The sequence below is a fragment of the Callorhinchus milii genome, unplaced genomic scaffold (assembly GCF_018977255.1).
Source record: "Callorhinchus milii isolate IMCB2004 unplaced genomic scaffold, IMCB_Cmil_1.0 Scaffold2, whole genome shotgun sequence".
Taxonomy (NCBI): domain Eukaryota; kingdom Metazoa; phylum Chordata; class Chondrichthyes; order Chimaeriformes; family Callorhinchidae; genus Callorhinchus; species Callorhinchus milii.
The window spans coordinates 19,356,049-19,383,615 of NW_024704743.1; the positions used below are offsets into that span (position 1 = coordinate 19,356,049).

At 40.7% G+C, this 27,567-nt stretch overlaps 1 protein-coding gene across 1 annotated transcript in view; it reads left to right on the forward strand.

Annotated features, from left to right (window-relative positions):
* malrd1 (MAM and LDL receptor class A domain containing 1) overlaps positions 1 to 27,567 on the forward strand; it is a 180,725-nt gene that overhangs the window by 85,345 nt on the left and 67,813 nt on the right. The window contains 1 exon segment of the mRNA XM_042332367.1: positions 2,382 to 2,539. Within this exon segment, the coding sequence (XP_042188301.1) occupies positions 2,382 to 2,539 (158 nt within the window).

Genomic DNA, 27,567 nt, shown 5'->3' on the forward strand with positions numbered 1-27,567 from the left:
CACTCCGAGATGTTATTCAACATGAAGGATACTATATAAATGCAAATGTTGTTGTTATTAAGTATTCATTGTGTTTTTCTTTGGTCAGCTCAGTGTCTACTACATGGGAAATCCATCACAATGCTTAAGAGTAAGAAAATCAGATTGAGAGTTTCATATTGTATCTATGTCACTACATATGGAAAGTTCCTATTTGTCTGAAACGGAGTGGGTACTCAGTTTCTGGAGGAACACTTGCCTAATTCTGTATAATACGTATTAATTTTCATCATGTAACCCAGAATAGACGATGCCTGACTGTGAATAGAATTTAATCTCTGACCATACAATAAAAATAGGGTATAATTTGTCCTGTTCACAAAAGTGGAAAGTGTTAAGTTAAGGCTGTCTTGATTGGTTGGTTGGTTGAAATATTATGAGATCACAAGATTGGTTTTGATAAAGAAAGCCCTTTGGCCTATCTAATCTCATCCCTACTGTCCTCCCATCACAGAGTCAAGCTGCTTTTTAAATGATTCCAGTCCCCTGGCCTCAACCAATCTTCCTGGCAACTCAGATTGAGATTGGTGAATTTGGAAATATCGGGAGATGGCAAAGGACCTTCTAATGGAAAGGTCTGCCGGGTACCAGGAACCTCTGGCAGAAACACAGCTCCAAAGTCTAAAGCGCAATTAGATTTGCTCCTTATTGATCTGACAGATCAAGATCCTCATCCTCACCTACAAGGCCATTCACGGCCTTGCTCCCTCCTACCTCTCTGACCTACTATCCCCCTACCTACCTGCCCGTAGCCTCCGTTCCTCCGGCTCCGGTCTGCTCCACGTCCCCCACCCCAATCGCTTTACCATTGGTGGTCGGGCCTTCAGCCTCTCAGCCCCGAGGCTCTGGAACTCTATCCCCCAGTGCCTTCGCCGCCTCCTCCCTTTCCTCCTTCAAGGCCGGTCTCAAAACCTTTCTCTTTGACCAAGCCTTCAGCTCCCCTCTCGACTCTCTTCCCCCTTCTCGCTCCCTCCCATCCCTCCCCTCACCCTGACCATTTCCCCCCTCCTCGCTCCCTCCCCTCCCCCTGACCATTTCCCCCCTGCTCGGGTCATGACCCAACTGTGCAGCGCCTTGGGACGTCCTCCTGACGTGAAAGGCACTTCATAAATGGAATCTTGTTGTTGTTGTTGTTGACAGAGGAGGGGCAAATCTAAGAGTGCTCTTTGCAGTACAACAATGCAATACAATTTCTGTTTATAAAGCACCTTTCAGGTCAGGTGGATGTTTCAAAGCGTTTCAGATAAATAGGCACCTGAGCTGGGGGTTGGGCTGCGGAGGGGAAAGATGACCGAAAGAACCTTCAAAGCGGTACATTGTGAGACTTGGCTTGAAAGAGGGGCAGGAGGGTACAAGTCGGGGAAACTCTGGGTTGGAGTTCTATAGAGCAAATTGCAGTATAGGTACAAGAAGTAAGCTCAGAATCTTTCTGGAGAGCACAAACTCAGATTCAGGTCATTATTGTAACCTGAGACGTAGAGACTGAGACTCAGAGATCCAAATAAAAGAGTGCAAAGCCTGCACTACTTCTGAACCTCACGTCTATTCCGAGAAGTCTCAGACTCACTTGGGTTTTGTTAATAGATGCAATGCAGTTCAGAGTCACAAGCTACTGTTTCTATTTCATTAAACTGTCAGTCGGTCTTAAGATACTAAAACTCATGAGACCCCAAGATTTCAGTCAGTACAAATGTCAGAAGTGCCAAACTTAGATTATCAAAGAGCTTCACCGAGCATAAAGTGAGAGCACTAAAGTGTACAGTTTAAGGGGTTCAACCAACAATAATCCTAAAAACCTAACTATACAATAACCTAGATGATATACAGGTGAAGATGTATATCTTGCATAATATCTGAGGCACTCTCATATATGAAAATGTTATACGTTACCAAGCCCATTATCTGCATTAAGTGGGACCAGCTCTATTGTGGAACAATACATTTAATTGGTTATCGTGCAAACACAAATTGGCTACAGCATCAACCAATATATGGTCATGTCAAGAGTTATACCTGTATTATCACTGCTGTAAAAAACCGTGCTAGTTCTTTCACTCCCACTTTGCCTCTCTGTCGCTATGCCTCTCTCTATATATACACAAATATATGTATCTATGTCTACCTCACTTTCTCTATTCTGTATAAACAGATGTCTTCACAAAACGGAAAACTTGATACATGAGCATAACCTGTCTTTTCTGCCAGTGTTGTAGGTCTGTGTCAGCCTCTGCAGATAACCACCATTCTACTGCCTGTATTTATACATAGAAAACAGTCGGGTGATAGTCCTGTGACTATTCCACGTTGACAAAGTAATAAAATGATACACTTCTTCTTTGCAGGACACTTTATGTATCTGGAAGCGACGCCTGTAGGCCTGAAAGGTGACAAAGCCCATATGAAGAGTTCCAAATGGAAGGAGTCAAGTGTCAAATGCACTCTTTCATTCTGGTATTATACTTCTCGGAAAGCCTCGGGCCTCATAAGTGTGCTGATCAAGGTAAGTGGCTGGAACAGCAATTTATTGTTATGGATAAAAGAGATATGACATGAAATGTAATCAAACCCCTTTGCACACTGGCTAGGTGATGACTCAGTGTTATCTAAATCCTTGCTGTACAGTGTGGTTTAGGAAAACAAATTCATAAAATGCTAGTCAAGATTGGTCTGTCATTGCAGTCCCTAGGTGCTATCAGTTTCACTACAATATTTTGCAGTGCAGGCCAATAATCATACACTCTGTGAAGCCGTATGTATTTAGTTAGAAATATTTGCTGTTTGCACTATATTTTAATTTCAAAAATCATGTAGAGTAGGGAGCTAACTATCCACACTAATTCAGGCAAACCCCTTTGTGGATAAGCAAATAGTGTGGCTAATTGGACATCACACAAAATATAAATTAGATACATTATTATAAAGGATTGTTCCATCGAGAGGTGTGCTGACACCATAGTATCACATTGTGCCAGTTTTCTCTCGCTTTGATTTATCTTATTTTACTCTGTCTTTTTCTTTCTCTGAATGTCTCTAAATCTCTCTCTCTCTCTAAAATCAGTAAGTTAAGTCTCATTTTGCAATGAGCCAATACATACATTAGCTGGTACTTTCAGGGATAATTGATCAACCATTGACTGGAATTTTCACTGTTTAAAATTGGAGTGACTTATTAGTGACATCTCACTAGGTTTTGCTGCCACTTTTAAACTGATGTATCATTTCAACTGTGCCAAAATATTTGCAGATATTTTCTCCATGATCACTTCAAAGATGGTCTGTGATTTCTCTTGAATCATAATGTTAGGGACCGAAAACACACTACCATTCAGTCATTGTTAAACCCACCTTTATGCCATGTCCAGAACCTTTTAGTTCTTACATGTGAACAGAAAGACTATAAAAGAAAAGGAATCAGGCATTAGATCCAAGAAATGTCAACAGTTATCTGTTTACTGTATCCCTCAGGCTCAACTATCTCCAGAAACACATCTGTCCACCTCGGTTTTGTATTATTTATTCTATCCAACATATCTGCATTAACAGTGTTGTACTGAACAGGTTATTGAACCAATAACAAGCTGTGAAAATGACATAGCAGACCAGCTGTCATTGGCCAGATTTTTGCCGTCATCTTATTCCCAAATAACATAAAGTACTAGTTCTCCCACAAAATACACAGTCAATCCACTATACAGTATATCTGTGAAGCACTTTGAGAAGAATCAACGACATGATAAGGCTACAGCAAATGCAAGAATTATTTAGTATTCAGTGAGGCAAACAACAAACATTGTTCAATTAATGTTTTATGTGAAAGGCGCTGCATAAATGCAAGTTGTTGGTGTTGACATTTAGCAGAATTGAACTCCTTTGCGTTGTCTCTTTAATAATAATAATAATAATAATAATAATCCTTGCATTTGATATAGCGCTTTTCACGTCGGGAGGACGTCCCAAAGCGCTTCACAGAACACACTGTAAAGTGAATTGACTGTATATTTTTTGTGGGCGAACACGGCAGCCAATTGCGCACAGCAATGGCCCACAAACAGTCGTAGATTGAAAATGACCAACTTATTATTGTTTTTGGTTTCGGAGGGATTATTATTAGACGTGTGGAGTAAGGAAACTTGCCCAAGGTTTCGCCCTGCCAGGAATTGAACTCAGGTCTCTCACTTGCAAAACAAGTGCTCTAACCACTGAGCTACAGGACTCCAACTCATTGGTGCAATTTGATTTAACAGATTTCCAATTTAAGTTTCATAATTGATTCCATAAATCAATTATACACATTGCAAAATAAAGCGCTACCTGATTTCCCTCCTATTCCTGGGGTTGGGTTTAAAGGCGCAGTCAGCAGTGGAGCTAACCACTCTGTTAAGCCTGGGGCAAATGCGCAGCCAAAAAAGACCACCTTATTCTGTTAAGCCAAAATATAATTCAGGAACCCGAGAACTGAGAAACCAAAGCCACTTGTAATCTATACTTAACAACTCATTTAATTACTAAGGGAAATTACTTACATTTACATTTAATTATTCAGGTTTTGCATTGATTCAATAATCAGGGTTACAATAGATAAAGTTGCAACAGATAGGGTTACAATATTGTGCTTTATTCTCACGTATAGTACGTCCTATGTGACAATATCAGAGTTCATAGGTAGCAGTCAAAATTGTCTTGTTTTGGGAACACTGATGATAGAGCTGTTGAATTTCTTGCACTGTGATCCTGTATCATCAACATCTGTTCTTCTTTCTTCTTCTGATGTTATTTGAATCTCAGAGGCTCGAGTGGCCTGAATCTCAGAGCCTCGGGTTGGAGTGCTGGCCTCCTTGATGAGTGAACAATACACTCATTCTCACTTCAACTCTAATTGCCGAACCACTGAAATGTAACTCCGCCATACTTCTTTATATGATGGTAATCCACTTCAGGCTGATCAGTGCGCGTCAGCACCTTTACGCTCTCCTCATTATTTTAATCATGTCAGCCTTGAGCTGACTCTGATTAAGCTACAGGTCTGGTCCCAGCAATTGATTCATGACCCAAAAGACACAACAAACTTCAATGGCTATAACACATGCACCTCTTCTTCCTTAGCCAACTTTACTCTTCATAATACAATGCACAGCATAATGACATCTCCTCATACCCTTTTATCTAGTTTTATACCAGCTACTCCATGTCACCTGTTACGCTTAGATAGAAGGTCTGCAGTTCAGCTCAATTTGATTAAAACAACATTTATAATCAAGATTGTAGTTCTGCAAGTCATCTCAACACCTGTTGATGAGAATAAGCAACCTTCACTTAACAACAACAACAACAACGACAAAATTACATTTGTAAAGCACCTTTCATGTCAGGAGGACGTCCCAAGACGTTGGACTATCAGTGTTTCGGATCCGAGCTGGGGGTCAGGATCGGGGAAGGTAGAGGGCAGTGGGGGGAAGGAGGGTGACCAAAGGCACGGTGGATGAAGAGGTTCTTGAGACGGGTCTTGAAGGAGGCAAAGGAGGGGGCGAGGTGGAGGGACTACGGGGTGGAGTTCCAGAGGATGGGGGCAGAATGGCAGAAGGCCCGCCTGAAGACCCGGGTGGGGGGAGGGGATGAAGCAGGCCGGAGCCCGCTGAGCGGACTTAAACAAAACAACAATTTATAATCTTAAATTTATTATAATCTTCAACATTTTAAATTTGAACAAAACATTTTATAATCAAGATTTTAATTCTCCAGATCAGCTCAACTCTAGCTAATAAGCATTCCTAACTTTAATAATAATAATCCTTGCATTTGATATAGCCCGAGATATCTGAAAGCGTTTCACAGAATATACTATAAAGTGGATTTGACTGTATATTTTGTGGGTGTTTTGTCCAGTAAAAATACAATCAAAACTAAAACATTTTTAATAATTTACCTTGGATCTGATCACACCTTAATAATTCACTCTTGATCACAACACTGGCTTCTGCATTTGTAACCTGCATCTTTGGTATATGTCTTAACAAATAAAATAGAAATTACCTCTTTAGGTCCATCATGTTACATCTAATGAGTCCGTTGCTTTGCTTTCTTGACAACTGATCGATTGGAAAATTATATAATTATCATTTGAATCTTTACATTTAATTAACCTGGGAGTGAAATATGTTTTTTAATTACCTCATGTCACTTTTAATTGCCCAACCTAATGAAATATATTCAGTAATTTTTTATTATGTCAGGTAGTGGAACCATAACATGGAACCATAATCATGAGGCATGATTCACACTGACTTTTAAATGACACGTGATCAGGTTAGAGTAAACAAGTGATAAAACATATAAATTAAGAATGGAATGTTTCCGCCTTTGGTGATAGCTTCCCCGGCGATCAGAACAACTTGGGGTATCTGGCTTCAGTGTGGTAGGAGGGCCTTTACAGGACAGCAATGTGACATACCGGCCACCTTGGCATTCCAGAGGTCTAAGTCCAGTGCTGCATATCAGGCCTGTACAGCACCAGCTGTTTAATCCTCATGTGAGTGGGCTTTAGCAAGTACAGGTGCCTGCCCTGCCTCTCCCTCTAGGGTGGTCAAGCATAGTCGAGATTGGAGCTCAGCTTCCTATCTAATAATAATAATAATCCTTACATTTGATGAAACACCTTATCACATCATTGAGACGCCTCAAAACGCTTCACAGAATATATTGTAAAGTGTATTGACTGGAAATGTAGCCACTCTTGTGAACTGATCTTGTGAAATTCTCCAAACCCATCATTCCTAACATTGCCTGATCTTCCTAATGATTCATATATCCAGGGCTTGAAATACAGAGAGGTAAGCAGTTGCTGTAGAAGCCGTGCATTTCTAATCAGTAGACAGGGATGTGTGTCCAAGCTGTCGGCAGGAAGATGATGGCAATGCCCTGATGCATTTCATTCATCAAGTGACATTTAACAGTCAGTGTGAAACTCTGAGGCTTGGAGCAACAGCTGATGGAAGGCGTTACCTGGAGTACGAATTCATGAATACACATTCATATATCCAGGGTTGGGATCCATCTTGATTGGTATACAGAGATATAAGCAGCTGCTGTTTCTCTTACATGGTCAGATGAAAAATGTGAAGATTAATATCCTTCAGGATAATCTATCATTTCAGCAGGTGGCCCAAGGAGCAGCAGATAGATTTTAATGTAAAAATACATTAAAATACATTTCTTTCTTCGTGCAGGGATTGTATTTTGGTTAGCCAGGTGTATGACACAAGCAGAAATCCATCACTATGATTAAGAGAATCCAAATCAGACAGAGTTCCACATATATACCACCCACGTATGGACATTTCTCTATACCTGGAATGGAAAGCACACATTTTCCCTGGAGGGGTGCATCTTGCTTACCTAATTCTGGAGAGTATTCAACATAGATTGGTGAGAGCCACAGCTGGGGTTCCAGAATCTGCATTGAGCTGCAGTTGGAGTCTAGCCATTTACCATTGAGAGCACTGTCTGTCAAGCTTCCTGCTGCTTGTCAATTTTAGGAATAAATTCTTCACACAGAGGGTCATGAGAATGTGAAACTTATTGCTGTGGTTGAAGCAAATGGCATCAGTGTATTTAAGAGAAAACATGATACAAACATCATATATAGAGGATTATATGAGAGGGGAATAGAATGGGTGGTTTATATTTATATTTAAATAGGTTTATGTGGAGTGTTAACACCAGCGCAAATTAGTTGGGCCGAATGCCTGTTTCCATGCAGTCACTATGTAACTCTATGTAGCTAAGACCACTCTACCTGTTAGGACTCTGGCTTGCACAGGTAACAGGAACCAAGTGGGACCCTCCAAGGTCTTCTGGTGAGCCAGGCTGGCTGGTCTTTTATCAGCAGTGCCCTGGAGTACTGTGGACCCACCTGTGGGACCTGACTACAGAGGGTTGACTCGATTCCAACATCTTATTGTCAAGCACGTCACTGTGGAGACAGTTCAGCTCCTAAGAATTTCCGCTTACCTGCTTCCCAAAGAGAATTTGTGCTTCAGAATGTTAGACAATAGGAATAGGTTGTCTGGCTATACCTAAAGAGGGGAGCAAAAAAGAAACAAGGTTAGAAGTAAAAATGGGCACATCTTTATTGTATTTTTTAAACTGTTTATTCCTTTTATCCAAACGCAACATGAGAACATAAGAAAACACCACACAAATGGGGAAGTGTATCGCATTTCTTATTCAAATTGAATAATAGAAGGAATGGTTTAAATATTTAGCTTTTTTCTGCCCGTCTATTGGATGTGTTTGTTCTGCTGGAGCCACACACATCTCAACTGTTTTTGAATTCATAAAGCAGCAGAAAGTGAAATATTCATTTATGCCATCCTGAGCAATCTGTTCAATACAATATCACAAACTACAGTTTTATACTTACAATAAATAAAGAAGATGTATTACACTACACTTAGAAACACAGAGTATGTTGTTCAACTAAAATAATTGAAGAGTCGCGTTTCATAAAGCTACATAGCCATGGTTTTACAAGCAACAACTGATATTTACATTGTGCCTTATCATTTATATAGTGTCTCGGATCACTTAACAAAGGCAGAGCTTGACTTCGAGCTGGGGGGACAGGGGAGGTGACCATAGGCACAGTCGAAACACCTCTACTGTGGTATTTACCAACAAAATATACAGTCAGTACACTTTAGAGTAAATTGCATGAAGCACTTTGAGATGTCCTCCCAATGTTTGAGAAAGCATCATGTCCAGAGGACAGTTCAAAGCATTTCACAGGATTTACTATGAAGTGTAGTGACTGTGTACTATCAGGCGAATGCGGCAGCCCCTTTGTGACTACTAATGTCCGACAAACAGCCATAAGGTGAATGACCAATTTTGTCCCACAAACAGCCATAAAGTGAATGACCTTTTGTGATTGATAAATGACTGCATATTACAGCTTTGCAGCACCTTTCAGGTGTATCTCATGATGATCAGTAGAAATTGTTATTTTAGAATCTATGTCTAGGAAAATCCATGAAGCTAACTGTTGCACCTTATCACATTGTCGAGACACCTCAACAGGGTATACTATGAAGTAAATTTCACTGTATATTTTGTGGGTGAAATGTGGCAAGCAATTGCATACAGCAATGATTCACAAATAGCCATGGAGTGAGTGACCAATTTTGTTTAGGGGATTTGTTGGCCAGGATTCTGGGAGAAACTCCCATCTCTTTTTGAATAGTGCCATGGGATTTTTAACACCCATCTGAACATGCAGATGGGGCAACAACAAAACTTTGCATTTATATAGCATCCTTCACACCAGATGACATCTCGGAGGGCTTAAACTATAGTTTAAAGACTCGCCGAAGGACAGCACTTCCAATAATGCAACACACCTCCAGCGCTGTATTGGAGTGTCATCTTAGACTATGTGATTCCAAGTCCCGACATGGGGCTTGAATCCACAACCTTCTGACTCAAAGGCGGGAGTGCTACCACTGCATACAAGCCTACATTGGTGACTGACACTTAACAGTGACTTAATGTCTTATCAATCTCCAGCCAATCTCAAGGTTTTTGCCTTCAGGTAAGGGACATAAGACTGAATAGTATCTTCGTCCCCGATCTTCAATTTATGATAAGTTTGGACTCAATCTGAATGTACTTATAAAAGTACAGTAATCAACAATAACAACAACAACTTGCATTGATATAGCGCCCCTCACACAAGGAAGTGTGCCAGAGCCCTTATCAATGAATGGTTTGAAGCATACAGGAGCTTTACCAACTACAAACTGAGAACCTTTTACTCCAAGACACTCTGAATGTTTGGGCACCAGTGCTGTCTTCATAGGATCAGAGCACTTTGAATATGTGGCACCAATATTCTGAATGCACTTTGCAACTTGCAATAATTGGGTCCGATTTGCAGTTATTTGTAAAAGGATCTACTAACACCCAGAAAAACTACTCTCAGATGTTTAGATCGCCATTTAGATATGTTGACTTCCACTTGAATGGCAGAGGCTCTTACTATTGCTTCAAAACAGATCCATATAAGAAATGCCAATGACTTACAGCTAGTGAAAGAAGGAAATAGATACCTTTAGCCTCCTTATACCATCCAGCAGTTTTAACCCTGCAAGAACCAGCATGGCATTTGGCATTTCAGGAATGATTCACAATGAATGGTGTTACAAAGCTTCCATTCTACATTGCATTGACATGGTTCTAGCCAACAGACACTTACACCTAGGAAGCTGTGTTTGTCATAAAGAAATTGACACTGACCAGTTCCAAAGCCATATTAGCATAGTCTGCAATAATAGAGTGGTCGATTTTACAACTATTTATTGTTTGCTTGTGGTGTTATCGTACAGGAGTTCTGCATTTCCAGTAAAGTGCCTGTATCGATGCTTCATTGAATTGGTTCATCATGCAATGAGCAGCACTCTATTCACAGCACTTTTGACTTGCAGGCATAGAAAGGTATCAGACAGAACAATACATAAGCTCATGGTTCTGTGGCTCAGAACTGAAGAAGATTCAGCTTTCCAAACCTTTAATTTTTTTGGACTTGAAAACAATTGAGCTCCCTGCTCTGTTCAGCTCCTGTGGCCAGTTTAAATAATAATAATAATTCTTGTAATAATAATCAGTTTAAATGAATTGGTGATGTATAAATGAATCTATATTTGAACTCAGACAGTGAAAGCCATGAAGTCACAAGACCAATGAAGAGGCGCTAGAGGGAGGGAACAAGAGCATCACAGTAAATCATCACAGCGCCTGTGGCCAGTTTAAATAATAATAATCCTTGCATTTGATAGAGCGCCTAATCACATCTTTGAGATGTCTCAAAGCGCTTCGCAGATTATACTGTAAAGTGAATTGACTGTATATTTTGTGGGCAAAACGTGGCAGCCAATTATGCACAGCAGTGTCCCACAAATAGTCGTGGTTTGGAGTGACTTTTTTTGTAAGGAATTATTACCCCCGGAAAAGCAATCCACCAATCGACTGGTACTACTTAGACCAGTGGTCGCTCCCAATTTCCTATTGCCATCTTCAGAGCATGTCGTTATTATTGTGAACCTGGTGTTAGATATAAAGTAATAGGAGTGCCAGTTGGTGGGTTGCAGTCTATAAAGTAGGAATTAAAAAAAATACACTTACAATCCTCAAGAAAGCAGTCAAGCTGCTAAATAGATTTCCTGTTCGGCAATTCTCTAAACTGAAACACAAAGAAATGACAGAGAAATCATTATCGTTTAACTAAACCAAAAAGCAGCCTTGTTGATTTTAATTGCAGGTGCTTTATGTTAGATTACCTACTCCAGTATTGAGTTTCACAGTTAAAATATTCAACAGTTTTTTGGGGCTTTCTGTTCTCACTGGTGCTTTATGTCAGATTATGTACTCCAGTATTAAGGTGGCAGTTTGCACCGAAAGCATCTCATTACCTATTACTATTGTCATCAGGATTTATTCCAAAGTCCTGGACAGTTAGGGATCCGCACCTGAGCTGGTGGTTGGGATCAGGATGGGTAGGGGTAGGGAGAGTGACAGAAGGCACGGTTGAAGAGGAGGGTCTTTAGATGGGTCTTGAATGAGGCAAGGGAGGAGGCGAGGCGGAGGGACTGTGGATGGAGTTCCAGAGGGTGCACACATAACCTTATGCCAAGCCGTGGTGAAAGTAATGGTTTCCGGGCACATTGAGTAATTTATTCAATCCATTCCTTATCTGTTAAAACGGATGAGATCCCTTTGTGAGCAATAATTGCAAGCACATAATTGGATCTAATTACAAGAGTCAAAATTGATTTTAACTGGTGAACTCTACTCGTGCCCAGATGTGGTGGAGGGCGACTCTCTGGAACTCTGCTCCGATGCCGGGTTTCCTGCTAAGAGTCAGAGCTTCCTTGACCATAGTCCAGCTTCATGGAAGTTGGAAGCGAGGTCGGACTTGAGCTCAAGCAAGAACTTGAGTCCAACACATTGAGATGCTCACAGAATTCCCTAGTCACAAGCCACTTTGCAAGTCCCACAAATTAGAACCGTAAGAGATTTTTTCACAATTACATAAATGGGAACATGGCACCAAGGCAGAAATAATGGCTCAAATGGCCTTCTTCTGTGCTGTACACTCCCTAGGCCTGAAATTCCACCTTGTTCTATCCAGTAAGAATATTTTTCCTTAAAGTATAAGACCAAACAGAATTGTGGAAAATTCTTAAATTTGGTCTTAATTTGGAAGCCAAATCATTCTAAGAGCTGCAATAACTGCTTCCAAATTAAGAGCAAGTTTAAGAATGTTGTGTGATTCTGTGCATTCCTAAATTTTACTACAAAATCATCTTACAGCTAATATTGGGTGGAATTTTGGAACTACAATGGTTCTATAGATGCTGCAAGGAAAAAGCTTTTGATGTGTTGGTTACTTAAGTTTTTTTTTAAATGTAATGTGTCCAATTTATTTTAATCTTTTCTTCCCCTTGACATATAGCTTCTTTACTCCTGGTCTGACTTCCTTTTGCGGGGTTCCGTGGGTGCCGGATGCCCTCTGATAGGAGTGTACTGGCCAATAGAAATGTGGTGGTCCAAGTAGTCTGTTTCCTGAGCCATGTGGGTCTGCAGTACTCCAAGGCACTTCTGATGACAGACTAGCCAGCCTGGCTCATTGGCAGGACTTGGAGGGACAAACTGATTATTTTGCCCACACAATATTCAGTCAATTCACTTTACAGGTATATTCTGTGAAGTGCTTTGAGACATCTCAACAATAATAATAATAATCCTTGCATTTGATATAGCGCTTTTCACGCCGGGAGGACGTCCCAAAGCGCTTCACAGAACACACTGTAAAGTGAATTGACTGTATATTTGTGGGTGAACGCGGCAGCCAATTGTGCACAGCAATGTCCCACAAACAGTCGTAGATTGAAAATGACCAATTTAATTATTGTTTGGTTTTGGAGGGATTATTATTAGGTGTGGCATGATAAGGCGCTATATCAAAACAAGTATTATTATTATCATCAGATGCAGAGAATCTTCCCATTCAGCGACTTTTTAAGCCTGCAAGACAAGACCCTAATGTGTAGGATAATCCCACCTGGTCAAACTATAACCAAGTGGCCTTTGTTCACATTTGAGCCTTCACAGTGAATGTTGGAAGGCTACTCCTAATCTGATCTCTTCCTACCTGACTGCAACACATGCATACCACTAGAAGAGGGTGCTGTAGAAAGATCAAGAGGTGGAACCCTGGCTGGTTCAACCCCTGGGTTGTCTGAGGTTAATTTGATCTCCTTATGCAGCCGTGATTCAGCAATCTCAGATTTAAGACAGCGAAATCCTGGGACTAGTAGAGACCTGTAGCTCAGTGGTTAGAGCACTTGACCTCGCAAACGAAAGACCTAGGTTTGATTCCCAGCAGGGTGAAATGTTGGGCAAGTTTTCTTACTTCACACTGTTTACTTGGCAGTATATAGGAACCCGGTTGTTAGTCGTTTGGCAGATCGCTTTTCTGGGTGTAATAATTCCTTCAAAAAAAGTAATAATAAATTGGTCACTTAATCTGTGACTGTTTGTGGGATGTTGCTGTGTGCAATTGGCTGCCACGTTTCGCCCACAAAATATACAGTCAATTCACTTTATAGTATATTCTGTGAAGCTATTTGAGATGTCTCGAAATCGTGATAAGGCGCTATATCAAATGCAAAGATTATTATAAATTGCAGCTTTATCCACTAAACCATCGGAGCTTCTCCAGTTGCTGCAAGTCTTAGTATGTTGTATGCTAAGAATCAGCAGAACAAGTAGAACAGGGAACATAAGTAGATTTGTCAAGAAATCTAAGGAGCTAGTGCTGAGATCACATATACAAGATATCCCGACACCTGACAGTTCAGCGCTTTGGGACGTCCACCCGACGTGAAAGGCGCTCTATAAATGTCATTTTGTTGTTGTTGTATCTGTTTGATCATTGAATCCTCATAGAAGAGAAACCTGAAAACTTGTGAAGTGAAGGCCCCAGTCTGTTCCTGAGGACAACGTGATCTGGGGTTTTTTACATGGTGATTTGTTTTATATAAGTTGTATTTCAGAACATAATGCAGATTTCTGAAGCATTTTAATCCATTATGGTTCCAGGAACTCTCTGGTTTAAATCTGAGATTGCTAATTCGCAGCTGCATAAAGAGTGTTTAGACAGGAGTGTTTAGACAAGAATCTTGTCTTTTTCAATGATGTGAAAGGAATTTTGGCTGGTAGGTCCATAGAACGTCAATCCCAAAAGAGATTCTTTCATCAGTATGAGAAAGGGATTTCTCCTAGTGTCCTAGCAAATAATCCTGCAGATTAATTGATCATTAATGTTGTGACTGTTTGTGGGACTTTTCTGCTTTGAAAATGGCTGCTGCGTTTGTCTGCAATAAACAGTCAATTTACTTGTCTCAAAGTCCCGATGGGGAGCTTGATACAATATGAATTACAATACAATTTTACATTTATTTAGCGCCTTTCATGACGACATGCCAAGGCAATGGATGTCAAATCCACAATTTTGAAGCCGCAAACATTTGTCTCGGAGGAAAGAGGTCTACCAACTGAGCCAGGTTGACACACATACTTGTGAAGTGCTTTGAAACATTTTGACATGTTATGTTAAGGCGGTGTAAAAATCCAAAGCTTTTTTATTGCTGTCAGCTACCAAGAAAGAAACCACTGCTGGATGTGGTGTTGAAGAGAGGTCCAATTTAAGCCTTTGCCTTTATTTTTTCACAATGAAATCTATGGCAGGGGCTGCTGTAACATTCACTGCTGTGAACTTATACCAATGGAAATGCAAGTCTTGAATATACGTCTAAATTAGTTTAATGACCTTTCCTCATTCCCCTGATCTTCTATTAAATCTTCACTATCAAAATGAGGATTGACATTCTGTGTTGCAGAGGACAACCATCACAATGTGAAGCATGACAACTGTATGAGTTGTATGGATATGAGCTTGTAACCAGAACACTGGAGCATTCAGCATAGCTACCCGGCATGGATATAAAATATGAGCATGTTAAGCATCCCTGAACGTGCAGTAGTTGAATCTTTTAAGCTGGAAGAATGACAGTCTATTTACTATTGATGGTGGTAGATCCTGTGGAAGAGAATATACCAATGTCATGCGCAGAATAAGAAAACTACACACATTCCAGGTTAAGACTGATGCTTAGTGCAGTCTCATGCGGCCCAGCACCAAAAATCTATTTTATTCAACAGCATGAAACTGGAGGTCAGTGCTGGCTAATATTTATTTGCTATAGTTTAAGTATATTTTCAATTTATTTCCTGTCAGCGCTGCAGAATTAGCAGAAAGAGCTGGCGTGATTACAATGCAGGAAATCTAAAAGGCCATTACTTCCTTCTGGTCATTGGAACTGAAGATAAAATGAAAAATGTTTAAACAATACATCAGCCTGAAGGCCCTTTAAGGATATTGTTTTCGCATTAGAGAAACTGTGTCCATTTTTTTCATAGAACAGAGCTATAAGCGCTTCAGGAATTAGCACAAAGCACTAGGAGGTTACAGAGAATAGAGGGGTATAGCTGAGGACAATAAGGGAATAAGAGGGGCTGGGGCTTGTGTATAGTATAAACCATCTGCGGAAACACTATTTCAGTGAGCGAGTAGTAAATGGAACAGGCTCCCTAGGCAGACTGTGGAAGCAGAAAGTGTTGATTCTTTCAAAAGCAAATTACATAGATTTCTTTCAGGAAATAGTATCTTGGGACACTATATACCAATATATAGTTTGGGACATGACATGTGCATGTGACTGCCAGGATGGTGGAAGGTGAACTGGATGGCCTTCTATGTTTAGCAATTCTTATATTCTTATAGAGTAGTTGGGATGAATGGCCTGCTTCCATGCCATATTTTGTGAACAAAAGACTCACAAAGTCAATATCTCACACCAAACAGCAAGCCAAGTATCCAATAGACATGACTCCTTGCACCTCCCCATTGATAATGCCTGGAATCCACCTTGATTGGCCTGCAGAGAGTCAAGCGACTGCTGCTTAAACTCCGCACCTCCACTTGGTGGAACCATTGCCCAAACTGTGGACAGGAAGATGGTGGCAATGTTCTCATGCATTTCATGCTGAGATGTGTTGCCCACTGGGAAGCTCGCAGGAAGTTCCTGGTGCCTACCATTCACCTAGTGAGGGCTCAAACCAACTCTTGTCGGATGTCAAACGACCAACTAGTGACTATCCTCCTGGTGGGGGAGGTCAGCAGAGTCTCCCTGGGATGGAGTCGAGTCAACCCTCTGTGGTGGTCTTAGTAGTCCGGTTCCTGAGCCAGGTGGGTTCGTAGTATTCCAGTACACTGCTGATGACAGCACTGCCAGCCTGGCCCATTGGGAGGACCTGGAAGGGCAGACCAGACACTGTGGTCAGGGAGTCATCCCAGCCAGCTCCTGTTAACCTTGCAAGCCAAAGCCCTAACGGGTAGAGTGGTCCTACCTGAACAAGCAGCGGGAAAGCTTGCCAGACAGCAATATCAATAGCAAGCTAAGCTTAGCTGGTTAGATTCCAGCAATATGCCAATGCACACTCTGGGGTTCCTAAGCCGTGGATCTTGGCAACCTTTGCCTAATATTTTCCAGAATTAGTTAAGCAGGATGCGTCCCTCCAGGGAGAGAGTTTGTACTCCATTCCAGCAATTTATCTCTGAGATTTCCATGTGTGGGTGGGATGCATGGAAATCTCAGCTTGGTTTGGATACACAGTGATGGGTTGCCGTATGTGTCAGGCTGACCAAAAAAAACATAATGCCCAGGAGAGGAAAGAGGTGAATGGGGAGGCAGAAAGGGAACCTTCGGGCGATTTGATGTGATAAATATCACATAGACCGCAAATCTGACCACATCATTGTTTTTCCTTTGTTTGGTGATTACCTCGGACGCCAGATTCAGAAAGCACAGGCTTGCTACTGAGGCATTGCTGAAAGACTCTCCCAGTGCATTGTCAACATTTCCTACAGTATACACATCATCTCACTGTGCCTGTCCTCACTACTGCAGCACACAGCGAAAATGCCACTCCGCTGCTAACAAGGAGTGGGATTAGAATTAACTCTGGGTTTCTGTTTTGCTGAATTCCGTCAGCACTACACCTCTCACTAATAAAGTTAGTTAATGGTGGCACACCAGGAAAATCTTGTCACATTTGTGTACCACTATTTGCAATACATTTATACAGCAAGTCTAACAGTACATTACATGGTGGACAAATGGAACAAACATTTTGTTGTTCATCTTGAAACCTGTAGTTTAATAAAATGTATAATTCAATTGTCAAACTAATACTTTTTTTAAAAAAAATTCTTAAAGATGAGTATTGCCCAGTTGAGTATAATTAGATTAAGATGGATGCCCCTAGTTATCAGTCATGCCACCAGACCTATGTGGAAATCGATATTTATCAATTACCTCAATACATTAAATCTTCCTCGCATTGTTCTAAAATTTATAGTACACTTTAACTTGGATTGATTCTGAGTTTTAGCCTTTGTTACACTGAATGGTTCTGTTTATTCAGCAGAGTAAAAAATCCACCATCACAGTGCTGAAAAAGACAATTTCTCACACATTCACAGAGAAGAAAATTGCAGCATGTGACTACATTGCTGAAAATTGCAGTCTAGAATTCCTGAACATGTTTACCATTGACTGGCTGTGGGTGTACAATGGTTAGGCCTGACGGATGGCATTTGAGTGTGACTTCACGCGACACTGGATTGAGTTAGGTCAGTCTCCTGTGAATTGGGAGGCAATGACATTGGTAGGCCCTGAAGGCTGCAGGTCTAACTATCATGTCCCAGTCTAGGGAGTGGGGGCAGGGATTGTATTCGAACTTGTGATTCCATTACAGTTGCCATCAATACAATAAATATCACCGGTGATCATTAATGCATCACACATGGCACTTTTTCCCCCTTTCGATTTCTAGTTTCCTGAATCCACACCTCTCTTTTACCTAGCAGTAAGTAGGAACCCGGTTGTTTCCAGATAGCTTTCTGGTGTAATACTCCCTTCAAAAAAATAAAGAAAATAATAATAATTCAGTCATTCATTCCACAACTGTTTGTGGGATACTGCTGTACACAATTGGCTGCCAAGCTTCACCCACAAAATATACAGTCAATTCACTTTATAATATATTCTGTGAAGTGCTTTGAGACATCTCAACAATGTGATAAGGGACTATATCAATTGCAAGGATTATTATTATTTTAAGACAGCTGGAGAAGGTGATATTAATAGAGCATAACAAATAAAATATTCAGAATTCCCTTCAAGCTATTTCAAAGTCATTTTACCCTTCCCGGCATATGTATTCTGGTGGCTACCACTTTCATAGCTTTCCTCCAGTGAGCTGCAAAAACTATCCTGGGTTCTCAGTATGATGCAAGTTGCCCTATTTTTAATGGCATTAAACTTTAATTTTTCTCTTCTGCATGCCCCTAGTTATCAGTTATGCCACTAGACCTATTAAAGCAGGCAGGGGAAGCTCAGTGTAGGTGCTGTGTGAATGCAGCTGAGTCAGGAATATAACTAAAGGAGTGAACGTTGTATTCAGATGCTAAGAGCTCCTGCAATTCCCTGAAAGTCTATTATTGTGAAAGCATTGTGTTCAGTAGAGGTGAAAGAATATAGGCCAAATATGCAACAATTGCTATTCTCCTCTATGTCACACAGTAATGATGGATTGGAGATGGAGGAGGGGGAATCCTCCGAGAGAAGCAGAGTCCCAGTGGGTATCTGGAATTAGTCTGATCATTACTGTGCTTTTAACATGGCTAAACATTCTGAAGGCATTTCAGACAGAAGTTGCAAAGCAGATCCCCCCCCACCCTCTCCACTTTCTCTCACTTAGCCCATAAAAATTAACTCACCTTGCTGAATTCACGATTAAACCATAATAAATACGCTTCATTATTTCAGGCCCCATTGGTCATCATGGGTGAAAGATCTCACTCAGGGTGCCACATTCATGCTCACTACTTCATTGATTCCCTGTGGTGCTGAATGGTTAACAGAGACAGTGGCAGAGATTGTACCAGCGTCTCAAATGCAATGTATTTTCTATAATTTGCTCTTCGTCTCTTTGTATTGCTGGATTTCACAGGTGCCTTTTAACAAAATGTCATTCACGAACCACAGATCTGTTATAACTGGCATTTTACTATCACAGTTTAATTGTGTTGAAATACTCAAGGGATTAAGAAAGTAAAGGTTTCAGGGCTGACCTTTTTTTTCCTTTAGAGATAAATATAGAACCAAATGAAAACCTGGGTAACTGGGTCACTCTCCTGTTTTCTTTTCACACCACTTTTTTTTTGCTGAGTTTTGCTGAGGATTCATTCTTTTTAAATGTAAACTCTAATGAAAATTGCGACCATATTTTTTTGAATTACACTTTCAAATAGCTTTCCATCTGATTTCAGCCACAAAAGAATAAGTTATGCCCGATTCCTGGCAACAGAACCAGTCGTGCTTAGCGAAAGCTGAAGGGAGGTGTGTCGGAGTTCTTTCTTAGTGAGTTTGTCTTTTGTGCAGAAAATAGAATGTAAAACCTTTATTAAACCTCTGTGATTTATATTTATTGACACGGGTGAGAATATAAATTAGGTAATTAAAATACAGATCTATTTGATGCCAGTGACGCAATATTGCGTGGTTGCATTTAAAGAAGTCATGCTTTACCTTTGTTCTACTGCTTCAGGTATTCTATTGAATTCACTCAGGTCTACTGATGTCTGCAGAATAAACTACCTCTATGCAGAGGTATGTAAAGTAATTCATTTGGCATTTGCAGTAAAAAAAAGTTCTCTTGTGTATCAATTATTTTTTGAGACTTTCGTATAATAATCCATACCCTGCGAGAAAATAGGTTGAACATTATTAATGTCTCGTGTAGGAGCACTCAAGCAAGATCATTAGGGGAAAGCTGAATGGTACAAGGAGAAGAGAGGCTGTCTCCCCGTCAGTTCACTCAGAAACAAACTTGGATCTGATAGAAGGATTTAGCTTTACACTCCTGAGATATATAAAATAGTTAACGTTAAAGATAGGTGAGCCCAGAGTTTTAATCCAAAGCAAGCCAGGACAGGTGGGCCAAAGGCAAATTCACAGTGTTTAGGAAACTCTTCTCAGGAAGGTAAAATAAGCAAAACAAAATAAGGGTTATTCTAAATGCACATGCAACAACAACTTGCATTTATATGGCACGCTTCATGTGGGATAACATCTCAGAATGTGACAGGCAGACTTGGATGGCAAGCTGGGGAGCGGGGGGAGCGGGGAGGCTGACCACAAATACGGTGGAAGAAGAAGGTTTTAAGTTGCGGTTTGAAGATAACAACAACAACTTGCACTTATTTAGCGCCCTCCACGTAGGGTAGCGTCTCAAAGTGTTTAACAGTGGCGAAGCCGGACTCCGAGCCGGAATGGAGCAGGCGGGGGAGGTGGCCGTAAGCACTTCGAATGGGAAGGTTTTCAGGCGGGACTTGAAAAGGGACTATATTATATCTCAGATAGATATAGAGGGAGTGAGATGGAGAGGAAAGAAGCAGGGATTTCCGGAAGTTAGGGGTGGCAGAGAGGGTTGAGGGGACCCACAGTAGGAAGAGGGGGCTGGGAGAGATGATATATGGATCATACAATGGGAGAATAATTTAACAACTTGATGAAGATCAACCGGAAGAATGGCCTTGACTCATCCGCGACTATGTTCTGATGAAATGTATCATGAATTTACCCTTAGAGATAGATTTAAACATGTGTCTTTGACTATCTCTTTACTCCTGAGAGAAAAAAATAACCTGGGGCTGTTCTCTTAAACGGCTCCAATTCCCAGAAACTTTGTTTTCTAGTTTTTAGTTTTTCTAAGCACCGGCTCTCCTTCCCGCAAGCTATGTGCTTCCCAGTCCCTCTTCATGCAAGAACATGTAGTGAGAGGCATCGCTGCTGCCTACACACCCTCACTCACACCAGTGAAGTAGAAAGTATCCTTCACTGAGGATGCCCTGTTTTTCTAATGCAGCACTGATCTAGTTAGGCAGCATCAGTGTCTTGCCAAGTAAGTCAGGAATGCTTGCTCCTGTGTGAGTCCACTGCAGATCCACAGCAGCTACATCACTTAACATGCAGTGCAGCACACCAATGATCTGGTGCCTCGATGCTAAGGGTGACATGAGATCATTTACAAACTTAGGAAAATATACAGTTGACTGGAATAAAAAGAAAATGGTTTGCAAGTTGATCAGCATCTGAAAGCTTTCAGAACTGATCGACGTGGTCTCCATTTCCAGTGTTTTCTAGTTTTATTTCAAATTCCCAGCATCTTTTCTTTATTACAGCGTCAGTGTGTATATCTGTTCAACCAGATTCTTTTCAACTCAGCTCTTATGAAAATATGAAAGGAATGCTTCTTTTAAACATTCAAATGAGTAAAATGTATGAAATGTTAATCAATTAACAACAGTGGCGCTAATTAGCACTTTGTTGAAACAAGTTACCAGTCTAAAACATTCCTATATTTTTTATGGTCAGACGAGTGTCTCACACATATGGAAACCCATCGCCATGCTTAGGAGTATCCAAACCCGACTGAGAGTTCCACATATGTATGTCACCTACACGTGGAAATTTCCCTGTGTCTGGAATGGAATGCACACTCTCCCTGAAGGGACAGATCTTGGTTCACCTAGTTTCTGTAATAATATAACAATATAATCATAATCCTTGCATTTGATATAGTGCCTTATCACATCTTCGAGATGTCTCAAAGCTCTTCACAGAATATACCGTAAAGTAAATTGACTGTATATTTTGTGGGTGAAACGCAGCAGCCAATTGCACACAGGAGTGTCCCACAAACAGTCGTGGAATGAGTGACCAAATTATTATTTGATTTTATTTATTTTGAAGGGATTATTACCCCCAGAAAAGTGATCTGCTAATTAATTAAAAATCAAGTTCTTACTTACTGCTAGGTAAACAGTGTTGTTTGTAGTAAGGAAACCTGCCTAATGTTTTGCCCTGCCGGGAATCGACCCCAGATCCTCTCGCTTGCGAGGCGAGTGTAGAGTATTAGGTACAGCTTGGTGAGACCCAAGGCTTGGGGATCCCAGAGAATTTATTTGGGTTACTGCTGGAGTTCAACCAGCTAAAACTAACAGTTGACTGGTGATTTCTTCTGGCAACAATAAGTACTTTGAGAGCAGCATTTTGATGGGAATTCTAACAGTATTCCTTATTAAGTAATCCTGTTCTGGGATTATACTGCAAATTAGACCCCTCGAGATGATTAATATTCAACCTAACATTCACCCACAAAATATTCACTGTCATATCGCTTTACAGTATACCCTATTAGGTGCTTTGAGACATCTTGCTGGCATGATAAGGCGCTATACCAAATCCAAGGATTATTATTGTTGTCATCTAACTGATAAGAATTCTATTGATAGAATATTATACATGTTAAGGCTTGGCATCTGTAATTGGCTTTAAAGTCAAGAATAATAATAATCTAAAGATCCCAATGGCTTCCAAATGAATGTTGAGTCATTGTCTTGTCATTGTTTATCAGATTCGGCAGGTTCAATTTGAAGGAGCCAGAATTTACTTGTGTTTGATATGATCTGCTCAAACTGCCTTAGAGGCCTTGTTATTTTTCACTGTGAGCCCTTAAAAGAGCTGACAAGGTGAAAATTAAAACAGGTTTCAAAAAGAGGTCACAGTCAAAACAAATATTTTGAAACGACTGAAACGAGCATTTGGGATGAGGGTTTCATTTTAAAACTTAGCTGCTATAAATCTCTTGTTTACGCCCAAAAAGACAAATCTATAAATTTCCTGAGAAAATTTAAACCCAATGTTTATAAAATTGGAATTTGGGGTCTAAAACACGAGACTGCACTTCTAACAGGAGCTGTAAACAGCGATTCTGAATTGTGTGTCCAGCAAGACCTCAAGCCCTGTATACTGTACATCGTCAGCACAGTTCCTTCTGTGTTAGTGTGTCCCATTTCTGCTTAACAGTAAGGGGTGCTGTTTGTAATTTTTGTGAGTATCACGTTTTAGACTCACCTGATCAGTTAAACAGTAAAATAACTAATTAGAAACTAGCTGCCTTTTTTTTATAAATCTTTTTAGTGTCATTGTTTTGCCTACAAAATACAAGTGCTCCGAACGTGAAAAATATGGGGTGAATTGACACACCTGGGTCTAGATTTTGTACTCCTTTAAAAAAATCTTGAATTTGAAAAATTGTTGGTTTTATGTAAGATCTTAAATATACAGAATTAAAAATTAAGGAAAGAATTTACCGAAACCTGAACTTTCTAAAATGCTACGCAAATACAATAAATCTCTACCCAGATGGAATGTCACTTCCAATGGATCAGGAGAGATGCAGTTTTGCAGCATTGTGTTATTTGCCTCTGCACCCCACTCTGCTTCCACCACCAGCTTGGATGCCAAGCCAGGATTGCTAAGCGCCTTGGGATGTCCTCCTGGCATGAAAAGCACCATATAAATGTAAATTTGTAATGTACTGTACTCACAAGGCACACATTCATGCTGGCTTACAGTTCCATAGGCATCACTAACTAGTCTGCCTCTCGTCACTGTTCTTTATGTGTGATATATGGCAACAAAGCTATTCAAAAAAAAACTGGATCTGGGGCCCAGCTTGTGATACCCTCAAATGGAATTTGAAGTACTAATTTATAGTAAATAATAATATCCCTATTATTATTAATAATTATTATTATAATCCTTGCATTTTATATAGTGTACCTTATCACATTTCCGTGATAACGCGCTTCACAGGATATTGTGTGAAGTGATGTGACTGTATGTATTTTGTGGGTGAACACGGCAGTCAATAATAATAATCCTTGTATTTGGTATAGAGTCTTATCATGAGACGTCTCAAAGCACTTCACAGGATATACTGTATAGCGAATTGACTGTATATTTTGTGGGAGAACATGGTAGCCAATTGCGTACAGCAATGTCTCCATAAACAGCCATGGAGTGAGTGACCTAATTTATTCGGGAAGTGGTGGCCTTACATTTGATTTAGTGCTTTATCATGACGAAAATAGTTCTTGTTTTATATAGAAGGAGAGGCTGTAAATAATAATCCTTGCATTTGATATAGGGCCTTATAATAATAATAATAATAATTCTTGCATTTGATATAGCGCTTTTCACGTCAGGAGGACGTCCCAAAGCGCTTCACAGAACACACTGTAAAGTGAATTGACTGTATATTTGTGGGCGAACGCGGCAGCCAATTGCGCACAGCAATGTCCCACAAACAGTCGTAGATTGAAAATGACCAATTTATTATTGTTTTTGGTTTTGGAGGGATTATTATTAGGCGTGTGGAGTAAGGAAACTTGCCCAAGGTTTCGCCCTGCCTGGAATTGAACTCAGGTCTCTCACTTGCAAAGCGAGTGCTCTAACCACTGAGCTACAGGACTCCATTGTTGAGACATCTCAGAGCATACTGTAAAATGAATTGACTGTATATTTTGTGGGCGAAACGTGGCAGCCAATTGTGCACAACAGTGTCCAACAAATAGACATGGATTGAGTGATCAAATTATTCTTATTATTTATTACGTTATTAAATGTGGCTGGACTATGATAGAAACTCAGAACAGGAACATTTGACTTTAATGTCATGGTTCCACTCTCAATCATCCACATTGTGGTGATGATGCAAACCCACTGCTGGTTCATCTACAGACACAACGGTTTTAATCTAAAATGAGCAGTTTCCTGCCAATGTTCTGCCAAATATTGTATTGATTTTTTTATCTAATAAACTTTTCTTTCAAATCAAATTGCCACAAACCCTCTCGCTGGGTGAAAATTGGAAAAACCTTCTTTTGCAAATCAAAATTATTTTGTTTCACAACTGAATCCTTCAACCCACCCATCTCCCCTTCACCATGCCTGTCCTGCCTTTCTTAATTTGTCTTCTCATCAAGGAAAGGGGAAGAGTAGTTAGAGAGGCTGTCGCTGAACTAAGTACAATTGGAAAAAGGGTCTGAGTGGGGAGTGTGAGTCCCAGTTCTCAGTCTTCGCACACGGAAATTGGTGGTCAGAATGGGAGACAGTAAGAATTAATTTATCAGATTGTCATAGACAATTGAGAGGGGACCTGATAGACTGAATGGGCCAAATGGCCTAATTCTGTGTTGTATAGTATATGTAAATCTTTGTAAATTGATGATAGGTGAACTTTGATAGCCTATTGTTGGCGAGTCCAAAACTAGAGGCATTAACATATGATACCCAGTGGTAGATCTAAAGAGAGTTTAGGAGGTACTTCTAAAATAATGAAAGACAAATGCTTTCTGAGAATATTTAGCTTCATAGCACATTCTCTTGTATTTCTCAGTATGTTTTATCCCACTAATTTTGTGTCTTACTGATTATTTTTGGTCAGTCGGGTGTCTGACACATTTGGAAACCCATCACCATGCTTAAGAGTAACCAAACTGAGGCAAACGTGGGTTTGAGCCCTCACTACAACAACAACAACAACAACAAGATTCCATTTATAAAGCGCCTTTCACGTCAGGAGGACGTCCCAAGGCGCTGCACAGTTGGGTCATGACCCGAGCAGGGGGGAAATGGTCAGGGTGAGGGGAGGGGAGGGAACGAGGAGGGGGGAAATGGTCAGGGTGAGGGGAGGGATGGGAGAGAGCGAGAAGGGGGAAGAGAGTCGAGAGGGGAGCTGAAGGCTCGGTCAAAGAGAAAGGTTTTGAGACCGGCCTTGAAGGAGGAGAGGGAGGAAGCAAGGCGAAGGCACTGGGGGATAGAGTTCCAGAGCCTCGGGGCTGAGAGGCTGAAGGCCCGACCACCAATGGTAGGGCGATTGGGGCGGGGGACGTGGAGCAGACCGGAGCCGGAGGAACGGAGGGTATGGGCAGGTAGGTAGGGGGATAGTAGATGGATGACAAGTACCAGAAATTCCCTGTGAGCTTCTTTTACTAAAAGTGACTCATAATAATCCTATAATGATAAACCTTGGATTTGATACAGCACCTTATCACATCTTCAAGACACTCAAAGTTCTTCACAGAAAGTAAATTGACTATATTTTGTGGGCAAAATGCGGCAGCCAATTCCACACAGCCGCTTCCCACAAACAGCCATGAATTGAGTGACAAATTCTTCTTTTTTGAAAAATACTTGAAGGGATTATTACCCTTGGAAAAGCAATCCGCCAATTGACTAACAATCAGGTTCCTACTTGCTGCTAGGTAAACAGAGGCATGTGGAGTAAGGAAACTTGTCTAACATTTTGCCCTACTTAGGAATCAAACCCAGGTCCTTTCACTTGCGAAGCGAGTGCTTTAACCACTAATTGACAGGACTCATGATGAGATAAAGTTTCCTGCAAGAATGCCTTATCCGAGTAGTCACTACATATTTAAAGTGAGCAGCTAGTGTTGATAGAATGATCATTGCAGCCAGGCCCAGGCTTTCATCAGTCACTATCACCAAATGTACACAGGGACTTTACAGGATAACAAGCATCTGTGGCCTTGATGTATTAACACAATCACCAAAGGTTACGACAAAACTTGAAACCTCACTGCTGTGTGAAACTCAGAAGTAGCTCCTATGGTATATGTGCATTGCATGGAATTTGACAACTTAGTTTAGCTGATAACATTCTTGCCTCTTCAGAAGATTGCATATTTGAGCCTCAAATCAGCACTTAATTTTATAATCTAGGCTGGCACTTCAATGTAGCCCTGGAAGATGTTGGTTAAATGTTGAACTTTAAATAATCCTTTGATTTGGTATAGCGCCTCATCACATTGTCATTTATATACATTTATAGTGTGAATTAGAGCGAAGCACAGCAGCCAATTTGAGCGCAGCCATGTCCCACAAACTGCTATGGAGTGAGTGACCAATTCTTTGTGTGGGATGTGTTGGCCAGGATACTGGGAGAAACCCCCTTCACTTTTCGAATAGTGCAATTGGATCTTTAACACCCAACTGAATAGGCAGCCAGGACCTCGATTTAATGTCTCATCCAAAGGACGGCACCTCCGGCAATCCAACACCCCCCCTGCACTGTATCGGAGTGTCAGCTTAGACTATGTGATTCCAAGTCCTGACGTGGGGCTTGAACCCACAACCTTCTGACTCAGAGGCGAGAGTGCTACCACTGCGTCAGAATGAGTCACATGAATGAGTCATGAAGGACAGCACCTGGAACAATCCAGCACCCCTTCAACATTGCATTGGGTTAAATTTAAACCCAATACATAATAATAGTCATTACAATAACTTATTGTAGGAAGTTCTTTATAACATTTCAATGCGATAAATCACTTGATCAAACATAAGAATTAATTTTATTATTATGTCTGCCCACTGAATAAACCAAGTACTGCGTGCGTTATTTCTGTACGTTTTA